At 34.7% G+C, this 14,581-nt stretch overlaps 1 protein-coding gene across 1 annotated transcript; it reads right to left on the reverse strand.

The window, feature by feature from the left end:
• Positions 1 to 5,056: 5,056 nt before the first annotated feature.
• Positions 5,057 to 14,326, reverse strand: LOC147410813 (histone-binding protein MSI1). The gene is made up of 6 exons (XM_086440396.1): positions 13,866 to 14,326; positions 10,122 to 10,448; positions 8,952 to 9,104; positions 7,292 to 7,416; positions 7,004 to 7,099; positions 5,057 to 5,504 (listed from the first exon to the last, which is right to left on the reverse strand). Exons 1-6 carry the CDS (start codon positions 14,208 to 14,210, stop codon positions 5,276 to 5,278), a joined length of 1,275 nt encoding a protein of 424 aa, XP_086296522.1. The 5' UTR covers positions 14,211 to 14,326; the 3' UTR covers positions 5,057 to 5,275.
• Positions 14,327 to 14,581: the final 255 nt, after the last annotated feature.

Here is a 14,581-nt window from a genome sequence, read left to right on the forward strand (position 1 = left end):
ATTTCCATATATATATAGGGAAATGTTCAAAACCCAACCATTTTTTGTCTTATATGGGTTAGAAGTTTGAAATGGGCTAATTTTTTGTGAGGATGATCTCTACGGTGAGGAGATCATCCTCACCAAAAATCAGCCCATTCCAAAACTTCTAACCCCATCACAAATACTTTATAAAAAATGGACGGTCAATGATTTTTCAACTTGTAAACATGGGGTTAGAAGTTTTGGAATGGACTGATTTTTGGTGAGAATGATCTCCGCACTATAGAAATCATTCTCACCAAAAATCAACCCATTCCTAAACTTCTAGCCCATGTAAGAAAAAAATGGTTAGGCAAATTATTGGGTGCCGAATGGGACTTATATATATATATATAGGAAATGTTCAGCACCCTAAGTTTTACCGCACACTTTAACAAACGTTTTTTGTCCTACATGGGTTAGAAGTTTTGGAATGAGCTGATTTTTGGTGAGGATGATCTCTATGATTAGAAGATCATCCTCCTCAAAAATCAGCCCATTCTGAAATGTTTAGCCCCATGTTTACACGTTGAAAAATCGTGGACCGTTCATTTTTTGTAAATCATTTTTGAAGGGGTTATAAGTTTTTGAATGAGCTGATTTTTGGTGAGGATGATCTCCTCACCATAGAGATCATCCTCACCAAAAATTAGCTCATTCCAAAACTTCTAACCCATGTAAGACAAAAAACGTTTGTTAAAGTGTGTGGTAAAACTTAGGGTGCTGAACATTTCCCATATATATATATGGGAAATGTTCAGCACCCTAAGTTTTACCACACACTTTAACAAACGTTTTTTGTCTTACATGGGTTAGAAGTTTTGGAATGAGCTGATTTTTGGTGAGGATGATCTCTATGATTAGAAGATCATCCTCCCCAAAAATCAGCCCATTCCGAAATGTTTAGCCCCATGTTTACACGTTGAAAAATCGTGGACCGTTCATTTTTTGTAAATCAATTTTGATGGGGTTAGAAGTTTTGGAATGAGCTGATTTTTGGTGAGGATGATCTCCTCACCATAGAGATCATCCTCACCAAAAATCAGCTCATTCTGAAACTTCTAACCCATGTAAGACAAAACGCGTTTGTTAAAGTGTGTGGTAAAACTTAGGGTGCCGAACGGGACCTTATATATATATATATATATATATATATAGAATAGCATTATTACGACCCCCTTTGCGACACACCTTTTTGTCTTATATGGGAAAAAATGTTTGGAATGGGCTGATTTTTTGTGAGGATGATCTCTATGGTGAGGGGATCATCCTAGCAAAAAATCAGCCCATTCCAAAACTTCTAGACCGTCCGATTTTTGTTGAAAAATTATAGACCGTCCAATTTTTGTAAATCAATTTTGATGGGGTTAGAAGTTTTGGAATGAGATGATTTTTTGCCAGGATGATCCCCTCACCATAGAGATCATCATCACAAAAAATCAGCCCATTCCAACATTTTTTCCCATATAAGACAAAAAGGTGTGTCGCAAAGGGGGTCGCAAAGGGGGTCGTAATAACATGACCCATATATATATATATATGGGTCACGTTCCTAAGACTCATATTGAGACTCACATTGCGACACACCGTTTTGTCTTATATGGGCAAAAATGTTTGGAATGAGCTGATTTTTTGTGAGGATGATCTCTGTGATGAGGGGATCATCCTGGCAAAAAATCATTCCATTCCAAAACTTTTAACCCCATCAAAATTGATTTACAAAAAATGGACGGTCTATAATTTTTCAACAAAAATTGGACGGTCTAGAAGTTTCATAATGAGCTGATTTTTGGCAAGGATGATCTCCTCACCATAGAGATCATCCTCACAAAAAATCAGCCCATTCCAATATTTTTGCCCATATAAGACAAAACGGTGTGTCGCAATGTGAGTCCCAATATGAGTCTTAGGAACGCTGTTCTATATATATATATATATATATAGGGGACGGTTCAGCAGCCCTAAAGTTTGCTAAGTTTGGTGCTAAACATTTTTCAAAATATGGGTTAGAAGCTTTGGAATGAGCTGATTTTTTGTGAGGATGATCTCTATGAAGAGGAGATCATCCTCACTAAAAATCAGCCTATTATAAAACTTCTAACCCCATCAAAAGTGATTTACAAAAATTGGATTGTCCACGATTCTTCAACTTGTAAACTAGGGTTAGAAGTTTCAAAATGAGCTGATTTTTTGTGAGGATGATCTCTTCACCGTAGAGATCATCCTCACAAAAAATCAGCCTATTCCAAAACTTCTAACCCCATCAAAAGTGACTTACAAAAAATGTTTGGCACCAAACTTGGCAAACTTTAGGGCTGCTAAACCGCTCCCATATATATATATATATATATATGGGTAGCGTTCAATGGCAAACTTTTTGGCAAAACATTTTTCCAAACATGAGTTAGAAGTTTTGGAATGGGCTGATTTTTGGTGAGGATGATCTCTACGATGAGGAGATCATCCTCACCAAAAATCAGCCAATTCCAAAACTTCTAACCCATGTTTACAAGCTGAAAAATCATGGACCATCCATTTTTTGTAAACTGTTTTTGATGGGGTTAGAAGTTTTGGAAAGGGTTGATTTTGGTGATGATGATCTCCTCACTGTAGAGAGCATCCTCACCAAAAATTAGCCCATTCCAAAACCTCTAACTCATGTTTTGAAAAATGTTTTGCCAAAAAATTTGCCATTGAACGCCCCCTATATATATATATATAGTCTTATATATTCGTGTTATACAACGGAGTTTAAATTTTAAACATTTATCTTCTCTAAACTCAAACGCAATAACCAGACGGCAAAGGGTGGGTTTCGTCGTTTCAACTGGACGATCTCCATAATCAACGTCTTCTCCAACCGGCGAGCATCCAGGTAATACTTACTTCCTTCCTCTCTCTCTCTCAAAGCAAAACCCTTTTTTTTTTTTTTTCTTTTTTTCTTTTTCACTATGTAAACTCCATGACCACTATCTTCTCCGACCGGCGAGCTCCATGACCACCATTTTATCCGACTGAGTTCCATGGCCACCATTTTATCCGATTGGCGAGCATCCATGATTTCTAGTAGATACCTCATTTCTCTCTCTCTCTCTCAAAGTAAAACCCCATTTTTTCCTTTAAAAATCCATTTGCTTCAACCTCAAATCAAAATAGGAAAATAGATTGGGATTTTTATAGATTGAAGAGGATGGTAAAGATCGAATCTAATTTTCATAGGATTTTTATTGGATCAGATATTATCTAATATTCGATATACTTTTCAAATTCGAATTTGAATTCGAATATCAATAAAAAATTCCAGATTCAAATTTGGATATAACACTATCCGATGACAGCCCTAGTTCTTGTTGCACGTTCCTTAAATATTTATTTATTTTTTGAAAATTTCTAATATAACTTTGACCCAATAAACCTTTTAGAAACCATATATTAAACAATATGAGAAACCGGTCCTTAAAACATAAAAACTATCAATTTAGGATCAATTCAAATGTTTCCTAGTAGTAACTCTCACATTTCTCAAAATGACCAAAATGCCTTGGTAAGACCCAACAACCCCATTAACAGAGAAAGAAAACTTCATAAAACTAATGAAACACTTGTATTAATTATTTAGTGAAAACCATGCAAAAAATTAAACCATGATACTTAAAAAGTCCTAGGACGACACTCTGATTATTAAAATTTATTTTCATAATTACCTTGATAAGCCGATAAGGTGTTTTTACTATGGGTCAGGTTCAAGGGCCATATGAGAAAACTTTCGTTTTTCAAAATAAGGGTTAGAGGTTTTGGATTGAGCTGATTTTTTGCAAGGAAGGTCACTATGATGAGAAGATCATCCTCACAAAAAATCAGCTCAATCAGAAACTTCTAAATCCATCAAAAGTGATTTACAAATTAGTGATAAAAATTGGTAAAAAATCGACGGTCCACATTCTAAATCACTTTTAATGGGGTTAGAAATTTCAGATTGGACTGATTTTTTTTTTTTTTTGGATGATCTTCCCATCATAGAGATCATCCTCACAAAAAATCAGCTCAATCCAAAATTTCTAACCCATATTTTAAAATTTTATTTACCATCGAAAGTTTTCTCATATGTTCTCATATGGCCCTTGAACCTGACCTTTTTACTATTATGACCCGAATATGGAATGTCCAATCGATACTTTAAAGTCCTAGAACGACACTCTGATTATTAAAATTTATTTTCATAATTACCTTGATAAGCCGATAAGGTGTGTTTTTACTATTATGACCCGAATATGGAATGTCCAATTGCACGTCTGTGAGGGGCTTAATTGTAACCAAAAAATAATCAAAGCGATTTTTGAGAAAAAAAAAAAAAAAGAAAATTGGCATTTGCAAATGATTTGCAATGTACCAAGCAGGGCTTACATCGCCTGGTATATAAAATGGTAAAGTCAACTTGAATTTACGTTGGGTCAAGTCAACTCTGACAAATCACAAAACTAATAAAAGTCAAAAATGTATTATATTTATTAAATACTTTAATTGTTTTCAATGTGCTAAAACAAGTCTTTTATATATTAAAAAAATAATCAATAAATTAAATGTAATTGCATAACTCGGTTGATTTTCTAAACTGACTCGGTACTCTTTGGATTCACATGACCAAGCTTCCAAGTAAATGATCAAAATTGACTCAAAATTCAATCGAATCAACTCAACTCGGTGAAGTGTCGAATAGGCTCCACAAGTTTCAAATTATATTATTCAGAACCATTTCTCTTTATTTTGGTTGAAACTGTAGATAAAATAAGAGTCAGTGATAAACTGACGCACTAAAATGTACATGGTTGACATGACAAGTGCACAGAATCATAGAACTTTTTCATCGGGATACACAAGGAAAAAAGATCTATGGTTCTGTGCAGTTGCCACGTCAACCATGTGCATTTTAGCATTCTATCATTAGGCATAAAATGAACAAGAAAGTTGGATCTACGTTGGATCTCATCTGAATCGCTCCATAGTTTTATAAGATATCAAATGACGAGACATACTCTTTTCATGCTCTAAAAATCCATTAAACTAATTAATATATATGTATATAAGTTCATAAATATAAAGCACATAAGTTCATAAAAAAAATGCTAAGTTAATTCACAGCACTTCAGATCAGTTCCTTTGGTCTCAAATAGCAACACCAAAAAAGTAAAAAAAAAAAAACTAGAAACAAAATAAGTACTCCATTTCTTTTTCTTAGGAACTGTAAAAGGCCAGGCTAAGAAGTTTTGTTAGATTCCTCACCTGGTACAACGTCCTCATCATGGTAGATGTTCTCTGCCATCTGCCAGATTTGAAGGATGTTATCTTCAGCTACACTCGCAATAACCCAATCTTCACAAGGGTTCCACGAGAAATCTGATATTTTACTTGTGTGACCCCCGTGAATGAAGAGCAGCTCTGGTGGGCCATCTTCTGCATCCTCTGGTGTTTGTTCTTCATCAATTCTGAAGAAAGAAGCTCTAAATTAGTTAAATGTGCAAATTTATTATACATATTCATTTATTTGGAGAAATTTTATTGCCACACCAACCCAATTCATATGTAAATCACCTAAGAAATATCACAACCTTGGGGCGTTTTTAGCAAAAGTTGGTGTGCGAATATAAGCTCTCGTCATTTTTTATAAGATAGGATTGAAGACATGGACCTCACGTCAATTGGGACACAAAACCATTAATTGATTAATGGGTTAAATCCAGAGGAAAATCCCTAGCAGCAGACCCTTTGTCAACAACTAAGACATCAAGGCCCATTGGGCTTTGATTTAGAATTTATGTTTTCGATCCTCAATGAAAGTCCCTTACATGGATTTGTTGAAATTCAGAGGAACAGACGTAGAAATCATGCCAACATGACCAAGATTGATTGCGGAATTCTATATTTAAATAGGGTTTTGATGCTTTTCCACAATTTCAGCTTTTGGGTTGTGTTGGATTGCTACAAAGGTTTCATCTTTTAGCTAAATAAATCCTCTCTATCAGCAGCAGAAAAACAAACGCTACTACAACCTAATATTGCCACCCCAACATATGCATGTAATAAGGTGATGGCTTAACTGAAAATAGTATAGAAAACATGGCGCATAGCCTCTTTAAAACCCTCAGGTCATACGTGCCTCACGACACGCTGTGTTTTTAATTAAGGCCCAAGGCATTTTGAGGGACTGCCCTCAGGAACACCTTCAAACAAGATAGAACAATAAACTAGAAAAATGAAGTAGTATGATTCAAATAGTGATTTATACGAAGATACACACACCAATGACTAAACTATTAACAATGTTTGATTATGCTTAAATATCATGTTATGTTAGTGGGTGTAATGATGCCAGTCTTTTTAAGACAGGTTATTAATTGATACATTCCTACATATCATCTCAGTACCTATTGCATCTTGCCTGAGAAATTGAGATAGAACAATATTTTCATCCATGAACCTAACACTTTTGACCATCCAAAAAAATTGTAGACTAGATGGTTACAATCATCCAATCAATTTGAAATTATCAAGTAAATGGTACGGGGCATGGTTAGAAATTCGGAGTACAGAATGATATGAAAATAGTTCAAGTATAATTCGGATTTCACAATAAAATAGTTAGCAAAGAGAGGGTGAGGAAGAGTAAAAGCTTGCAGTAAAGGGAGGTGAAAGAATAGAGATCAGAAAGAGAGAATTGCAGTAGTGGTTTGAGATGCTAATGGACTATAAGAGTTCTTTTTTTGGGTAAAACTTCTATTAGAGCAATTTAATAGAAGTTTTAACCAAGATTCGCATTTAATCCTGATTTAATCAATAAGCATGAAAAACAATAATTACCTCATGTTATAAATTTACTCTACCAATAAAGAAGAAAATAGAAGTTGTTCCAACAATTCCTTGCATCCAAAAATTAACTCACAGATTTCAACAAATTTAAGTCATGAGGTTCAGTCCAAAGAAATACCTGCTGAGATCCCACACCATAAGTCTCCTACCAAGACAGCAAGAAGCCAATATAGTCTCATTCTTTGGGTTCCACCCAATTTGGAAAACCTCCTCCCTATCATTGTTTCACCACAACAAAAATGACATCATGACAATTTTGGTGGTAATATTTTCTTTCCTTTTTCTTTAATAAATTATGACTTGATTAAATAAATAAGAACAATGGAACATATTGAAAATTTGCAGAAAGAGCACTGAAAAATGTACAGAAATAGAAAAAATATCACATGATGAGGAGAACGCTTACTTGTGACAATCAAAGATGTGAAGAGCAGTATTGATCTTGCGAAGGTCAAATAGCTTGACGGTTTTATCAGTAGAACCCGTTGCCACAACCCATTCATTGAAGGGATTGAATGCTAAGCAGTTAACCTATTATAAAATCATGAATTGAGAACTCGTGCTAGAATATATTATATGTATGGTTAGCTTGCCAATATTGCAAACAAAAGAAACAATGACATGTTAAGGAAGATTTTGTCTAGGCGAGTGAAACAGTTTCAGGGTCCTACATGTGGCCCACCATGATGGGCAACCCTAACCCTATGATAACCATTTGAATAAAAAAAAATTCAGAAGGGCCTGGGTACTTATCAACAAAATAGGCCACTACCGGATATAAATTAGGGCTGTGATGGGCCATAGATTGACCGTGCGGGATCATAAGTCAGTAACCACAGCTACAATATGGTATGTCAGACACATTCGTAAGAATACTGATGTCACAGCTGTGGGAAAACATGCAGAAAATCATATCCTAAACCCGATCACTGATGTGGCACACCATAGTAGGTCAATAATGTAAGGGCATAACCAATTTTCATGAATGTCCACAACCACAGCCATATGTTAAGCCGAAACTAGAAAAGGTCATTAATGAGAAATAAGTACTGTAGGGATATAATTTTGAGCTACATCTAGATTGAACAGTCAGGATCTCCATTACCAGGTTCGCTTGGTTCGAATTTGGATTCATGGTTCACCGTTCATCACTCTAGAACCCGGTTCATAACGGTAGGCAGAGATAATTAGTTCCATGTTTCACTAGTTTGGTTTGCTTGTGCATACATATAATTCAAGCATGCAAGTTACAAGTAGTGTTGTCAAATGCGGTCACATATGCCATTTCCAAACTGAATTTCGCATATGCTACCATCGCATATATGAAATTATGCTATCTGCACAATATGCAATGGCATACTGTCCAATGGTCATATTTGGACACAGATTTTCTTTTCTTTTTAGCTTAAACTCATTTTTCTCTTTTAAATATCCCACTTCTACCCCCCATACTCCTTCTACAGCATCCCTTGTACCTTTCTAATCTCTTTCTTACTCTCACAAAGTCTCCAACTATTTTGTTTTACAAGTATAAAGATTTTATAAATATTAAAAGAGAGGAAGAATGCAACGGAGACCGAGATAGCCTCAACTATCAAATCTCATTTCATTTTCTAATGCATTCTCACATAATTATAAATATTCTCTAATCTCTACTCTCAAAGTTCAAGTCTCAACTTAAGTCACTCTCTCACTCTCAACTCTCAAGACTTCAAAGAAAAGGAAAACTACTCAAGAATTGAGATTTAAACATTTTTTCCTCTCTTTTTTTTTTTCCCTTGCAGCATATGTGATGTGCGAAATGGCATATGTGAACAGCATGTGCCGGTCGCATATGCTATTTAACATTGATTACAAGTAGTACGACTATGATGTTTATATATGTAGGGTTGGGATTGGTAGACTCCTGGAACGAAAATTCTTACATTCACTCACAATGCTAACCATGTAAACATGATATCGTCTAATTGGCACTATCGACAGAACAGAAATAAATGTACCTTCCATCTAAACAGTAAATTTAGTGGTACAAAAAAAGAGGAAAATGCATGATTTTTTAGACTTACCTCACCTTTATGAGCAACAACAGATTGGATGGGCTTGTTAGTGGATGGTGTGCGTTGATCCCATATAAGCAAGTGATGATCATCCCCAACTGACCCAAATAGGTATTCATGCCTTAGATGCCATGCAACATCTTCTACAACACCTTCATGGAACTATTCAACAAAAGTTTCACATCAATATTAATACTTATGTAGAGTACATAGCTTTGTAACCACAAGAAATCTATCATAGATTTTCAACATTAATTTGGACAATCTGAATGTTGGTTCCATAGTATTAAATTTCGACATATTTCCATTTCCACAAGTTCAAACAAGAAATTTAATCGACAAAATTATTATTATTTAGGTATAAAATGCAATATTTCGGTGGAAATATTTCAATGGATAGTAAATTTCGACCAAAATAAATTATTTTTTGAAAAAAACTTATAATTGCTTTTAGGAAGAACTTGTAAATTACACATACTATTTACTAATAAAAATTGCATAGGACATTCATCCATTAGTATAAATGAATTATGATTAGTTAGTTATATATAATATCTTATTTTAATGTATTCTAAGCATATTAGTACGTTTATATAAGCACGCATAGAATCAACCATGCTTCAATTAGTTGGATACATTAGCAATTTATTCATATTTATTCAAAAATAAAAGAAATATAATTACACATGAATGCAATACTTAATAGTTTCTTCATTTTAATGTTTTACATATTAAGTTGTTTGTGGTTAATGCAACATTATTATTGTTATTTCCACTGTCAGCCCCTCAATACATGTGCGTATGTGTAGCAAAATGTTGTTGATATTCAATTTCTCACTCCATATGGTAGTTTATTGTATTTTGATAACTTAATGAGTGTGTTCTAATGCCAATTTATCATTTCCTACAGGGTTAATGAAAATTTCACCGATATATCTGTCATGTCCAAAAATTGTATTCATTTCCACATTCATTGAAATATTTCCATTTCCAAACTAATCGAAATTTAATACATTGCTTGGTTCCTATAAGAGGTTCTACAATATCCTCAAATCCAAATGGGCATAAACACATTGTAAAATAGGCATATTATTGAAAAAAGATCAAGGGATTGGTTCAGCTCAAACCCAAATAGTTAATTATAGAGCAATTGGTACAATATAGAAATAGAACTCCTACCTTAAAAATCTGTTGAGCTTCAAGAGCCTTGTTCTTAGGTGTTGCATTGGTGTCCCATAAGCATATTTGAGCATCATCAGAGCCACTAAGTAGATAGCCCGGCTTAAATTGACTCCAAGATAATCCATATCCTTCGGTGTTGTGACCCCTCAACCTCAAGTCTGGACTGCATGCACCATCTAAAGGTGGCTTCGATGGGTGTTTACTGTAATCGAAAACATAAACTTCTGCACTAACTGTCTTCGTTGCAATAATAAATGGGTTTTGAGGCATATAACGAGCCCGGTTAACCTCTCCATCATGATTTATTTGCTGGATTATTTGTACCTGTTGATTGTTCAAAATAACAGCAGTATGACCTTTACAGCATATCATTAAAATCAAAATATTTTGTTTTAAGTATAATTTAAAATCAACATTCATACACCTTAGGGAATCCTACAACCACCAGTATTAAAATCCTACTATTTACAATTCAATCTTACACTTGAACATGAATCACAAACAGACCACCTGTAAATCAATGCGGTTGTGGAGGGGGGGGGGGGGGGGGGGAGATGTTACATAGGAATATTAGTGACTAAAAGGTTAGCTAAATGGTTATAACTTTCAAGATTGTTTCACAAACATCACACTATGAATATATTTTAAGATGCTTCGAAATCTCTCTAATAACAAATTTCTATATACAAGTTCAAAGGATTTTTATAACATTCTTTTTAAATATATCAAAGATCATTAATTTGGCTAGAAAATATTCATCAGTATTCCGCTGACTTATATTTTTAATATTTCAAACAAAGTTTCTACATTACTTATTTCATAGAATAACACAACAAATTAAAGTTCCACAACTGGAGCTTACTACAATTTGACCACCTGTTTGAGTTACAGATGTTGTCTACAATTGAAATACAAATTAAACAACATTGTGGATCATATAATTGTTAAATAAAATAAAATTGTCAAACACATCATGTCATGGATTTCTGATATCATCATCACCCTTTAAATATTACCATAGGAGGAGGAAACCAGGAGTTACTTTATGGATCGCTAGGTGATAGCTACGGAGAGGACTTTACGACTCCCACGTCCAAAATCTTTTGAAGAATCCATATTGGATAGTCCATGTGGGCTGTATTTGGATCAATGAGAACTAGTTGGATGAATTAGAATGGCTAACACATGGTCATCGTGTTAGAATGCTTATAATTTATTTAGTTTTCTGTTTGGACTTATTTGTATGTTTTTGGGTTTTTTCATTGTTTTATCAGCTAAGTGTTGCATTTGCCACTGTTGTCTACCATATCTAGCGAGAGAGAAACAATCACATCTTCAATAATTATATCAAAAGCAAAGAAGAAATCTTTGACTTGATTTCAGCTGATATCACGGGGCCTTTTATGGTATATACATACATTTGTAACTCAAAAAAAAATATCCCAACAAGAAGCTAATATCTATATAATAAAACTAGGGGGTGTAAATGGGTTGGTTCCGGTTCGGTTCCTAAGGAGCTTAGAACCATAACCATTATATTAGTTCGGTTCCGGTTCTTGTCGGTTCTGGGTCCGTTTCCAAAATAAATGAAATCGGAACCAAAACTGGAAACAACAAAAATCACGGGTACCCATCAATTCCGGTTCTCAAGAATCGAATGAGAAAAAAAGTATTTCAAATCATTATAGAAAAAATTTCCTTACAAAATATTAACATATTATCAACAAAATTATTAACTTAGTCATAATTTGTTATACTTAAGATACAAATTAATTATTTGTTTCCAAAATAAAAATTTATCTTTGTTAAAAGTAATAACTTTTTAGAAGAGTAACTCATTTTAAGTTTTAATCGATAATTTATATGAAAATTTGAAGAATTTTATATAAAATGTATTTATTTTTGAAATAAAAACTACCTTAAATCCCCCTAATTAGATTCACTCGCAGTTTATGGTGACCCATCATCTGAGCAAGCAGCACCCGTAACGGCAGATACGGGCACGGAACCTGACGGAACGGAATGTGACCTAATCTAGCAGCACAGTAAGCATAGGCATCATGGGCTGAGGCTTAAGAAACAAAGGTAAAGGCATTTGAATCCGAACCAGGCCCACCAGTAGCTGTTGACCCAGTGCCAGGCGATTCATTCATATCAATAATCAGTTTATGCCGCAGCGTATGGAAAGAAATGACAAAATAAATCGGCCATAGGCACCCATTGGATAGAACCTAACGGTTCCGGTTCCTATCGATTCAGTTCCATCTTAGACCCAACTCTAATTGGTTCCAACAAAAAGGGATCTGGAACCGGGGTATTCGGTTTTAGCTCCAATTTGGTTTCGGTTAAATGAGTACCCATTGACACCCCTAAATAAAACGCAACTGAGTTGAAACTGTTGTGTGTGACACAAACCTTTGTGTAGGACCCACTTTATTGCTTTTTCTCTTTACCCCCCTCAATTTTATTTTCACTCCTCTAACTTTATTATATTTCCTCTTTTACCCCTTCTAACATATTTTATTATTTTTCATTTTTTACCCCCTTTAACCTCAAAATTCTCTAATAATACCCTTCCAACTTTATGTTAGGACTCTATTTTCTTTAGGTTTAGTTTTTATTTCTATTAGGATTCTACCGATAGGATTAATTATTGATTTAGTAGGTATTTTATTTGAATAGGTATTTTAGTAAGAGTAGAATTGGTAAATTATTAGAACTAATACTCTTTATTTATAAAAGGTTGTAATCCCTTTATCAATTAATTGAGAACATTATTTTAATCGTGTTTTTACACAATCCTTGGTGTGTTGAGCACTTGAAATCGCCCTTTCTCTCTTTTGAGTGGGCACATTAGGAACTAGGTTCCTAACACTTTATTCTTTTTCATTTTTATGCCTTCAACCCTCCCATCAAACTATAGTTTTGTAGTACCCACTTTATTTCTTTTACACGTCATCCCATAGTTTCAAAACTCGTCCAAGACCAAGACATATAGCCTAAGTCGTCTCAATATCAGGCATGGACGAGATGGACGCAAGGGCAGAGCCAGGATTTTCTTTTAGTGGGAGCGAACTTATAGTTAATTGGAGTGGGAGGGAGCAAAAATTGGAGGGAGATGAGGGAGTGGGGGCAACAAGGTTAAACGGGGCAGATCAATAGTTCAAAATGCAGGGATATCTCAAATTTAAGCCTAAATTCAAGGGTATCTAAAATGCCCAAAAGAGTTGAGTGGGGACAATTGCCCCCAATGTCTCCATACTAGCTCTGCCCCTAGATGGACGGATAAGTCAATTTTTGGACGAGATTTAAAACCCCATGTTCATTTTTCAAATTTTTTGAACAAGACGTCTCAAACATATCGGAAAACTCGTCTAAGAAGACGCCATATCTAGAATGGATGAGACGATATGCGAAACCGAGTTTTAGAATCATGCATCCCTATAACTTTACTATATTTCCTCTTTTACCACTTTAACCAATTTTATTATTTTTCAACTTTTACGCCTTTAATCTTAAATTGTTTTCAATAATAACCCAGACCCAAATAAACTTGGTCAAAACCCACTAATTGCATGTTGTATTAAAATTGTCACCACCTACTCCAATTTCATTTTTTGTTTTCGTTTTTTCTTTTTAAGCCCCTTAACCGGAGAGATGAACTCTAGTAATATAATATAATAGAAGAGCAAAAACAACATAGCAAACATAAGATTTAGGGTTTATATATAAAGTATAAACCTTTCCATTGGCAGAACCAAAGCCACCGATCTCTCCACGCTCGTCATCGTAGTGGCGAGCATCGATCTCAGCATCCTCTAAAGGGAGCTGAACCTGAGCAATCATCAAGTAATTGGGTTCGTTCTCGGAAGTGTGAGTCCCCAAAATCATCTTTTGTACAGAGTAATCCTTCCCAGGTGGCTCTTCACTATCAGGAAGCCATTGTACTGTGAGAGATGGCCATTCTAAAGCATGGGTTATCACAAGGTCATACAGAAATGGTGTGTTTTTCTTCCAAATCTTGTATTCTTCGTTTATTAGTCGCTCTTCGATCTCTCCCCTAAATCCCTCCTCGTCCTTCGCCATCGCTCGCTTCGTCCTCTTCTCTCCTTTCTCTTTCCCTTTGTTTTATCTTTTATGGGGTTGAGACTTGAGGGTTCTGAAATTTGGACGGAAATAGACAATTGGGGTAAAGTAGGTCACATAGACTCATGAGATTCCTCTATTGCTATTTATACTAACTATTGGAGATCTACTTTTGGCACCCCAACTTTTACTTTTTTACAATCCAATATACAAGTGAAATGATTAAGATAATAAGATTTGAGAATAAGTAAAAGTTGGGGTGCCAATAGAAGATCTCTATTTTATTTTATTTTTTCTAGATTTCTACTTTTTGTGGCTTTAGGATTTTATATGAGCTTATTGTGAAGAACTAATGTTTTGTAATGTTGAGA

This window comes from Akebia trifoliata, chromosome 1 (genome assembly GCF_017979445.1).
Source record: "Akebia trifoliata isolate Shusen 1 chromosome 1, ASM1797944v1, whole genome shotgun sequence".
Lineage (NCBI taxonomy): Eukaryota > Viridiplantae > Streptophyta > Magnoliopsida > Ranunculales > Lardizabalaceae > Akebia > Akebia trifoliata.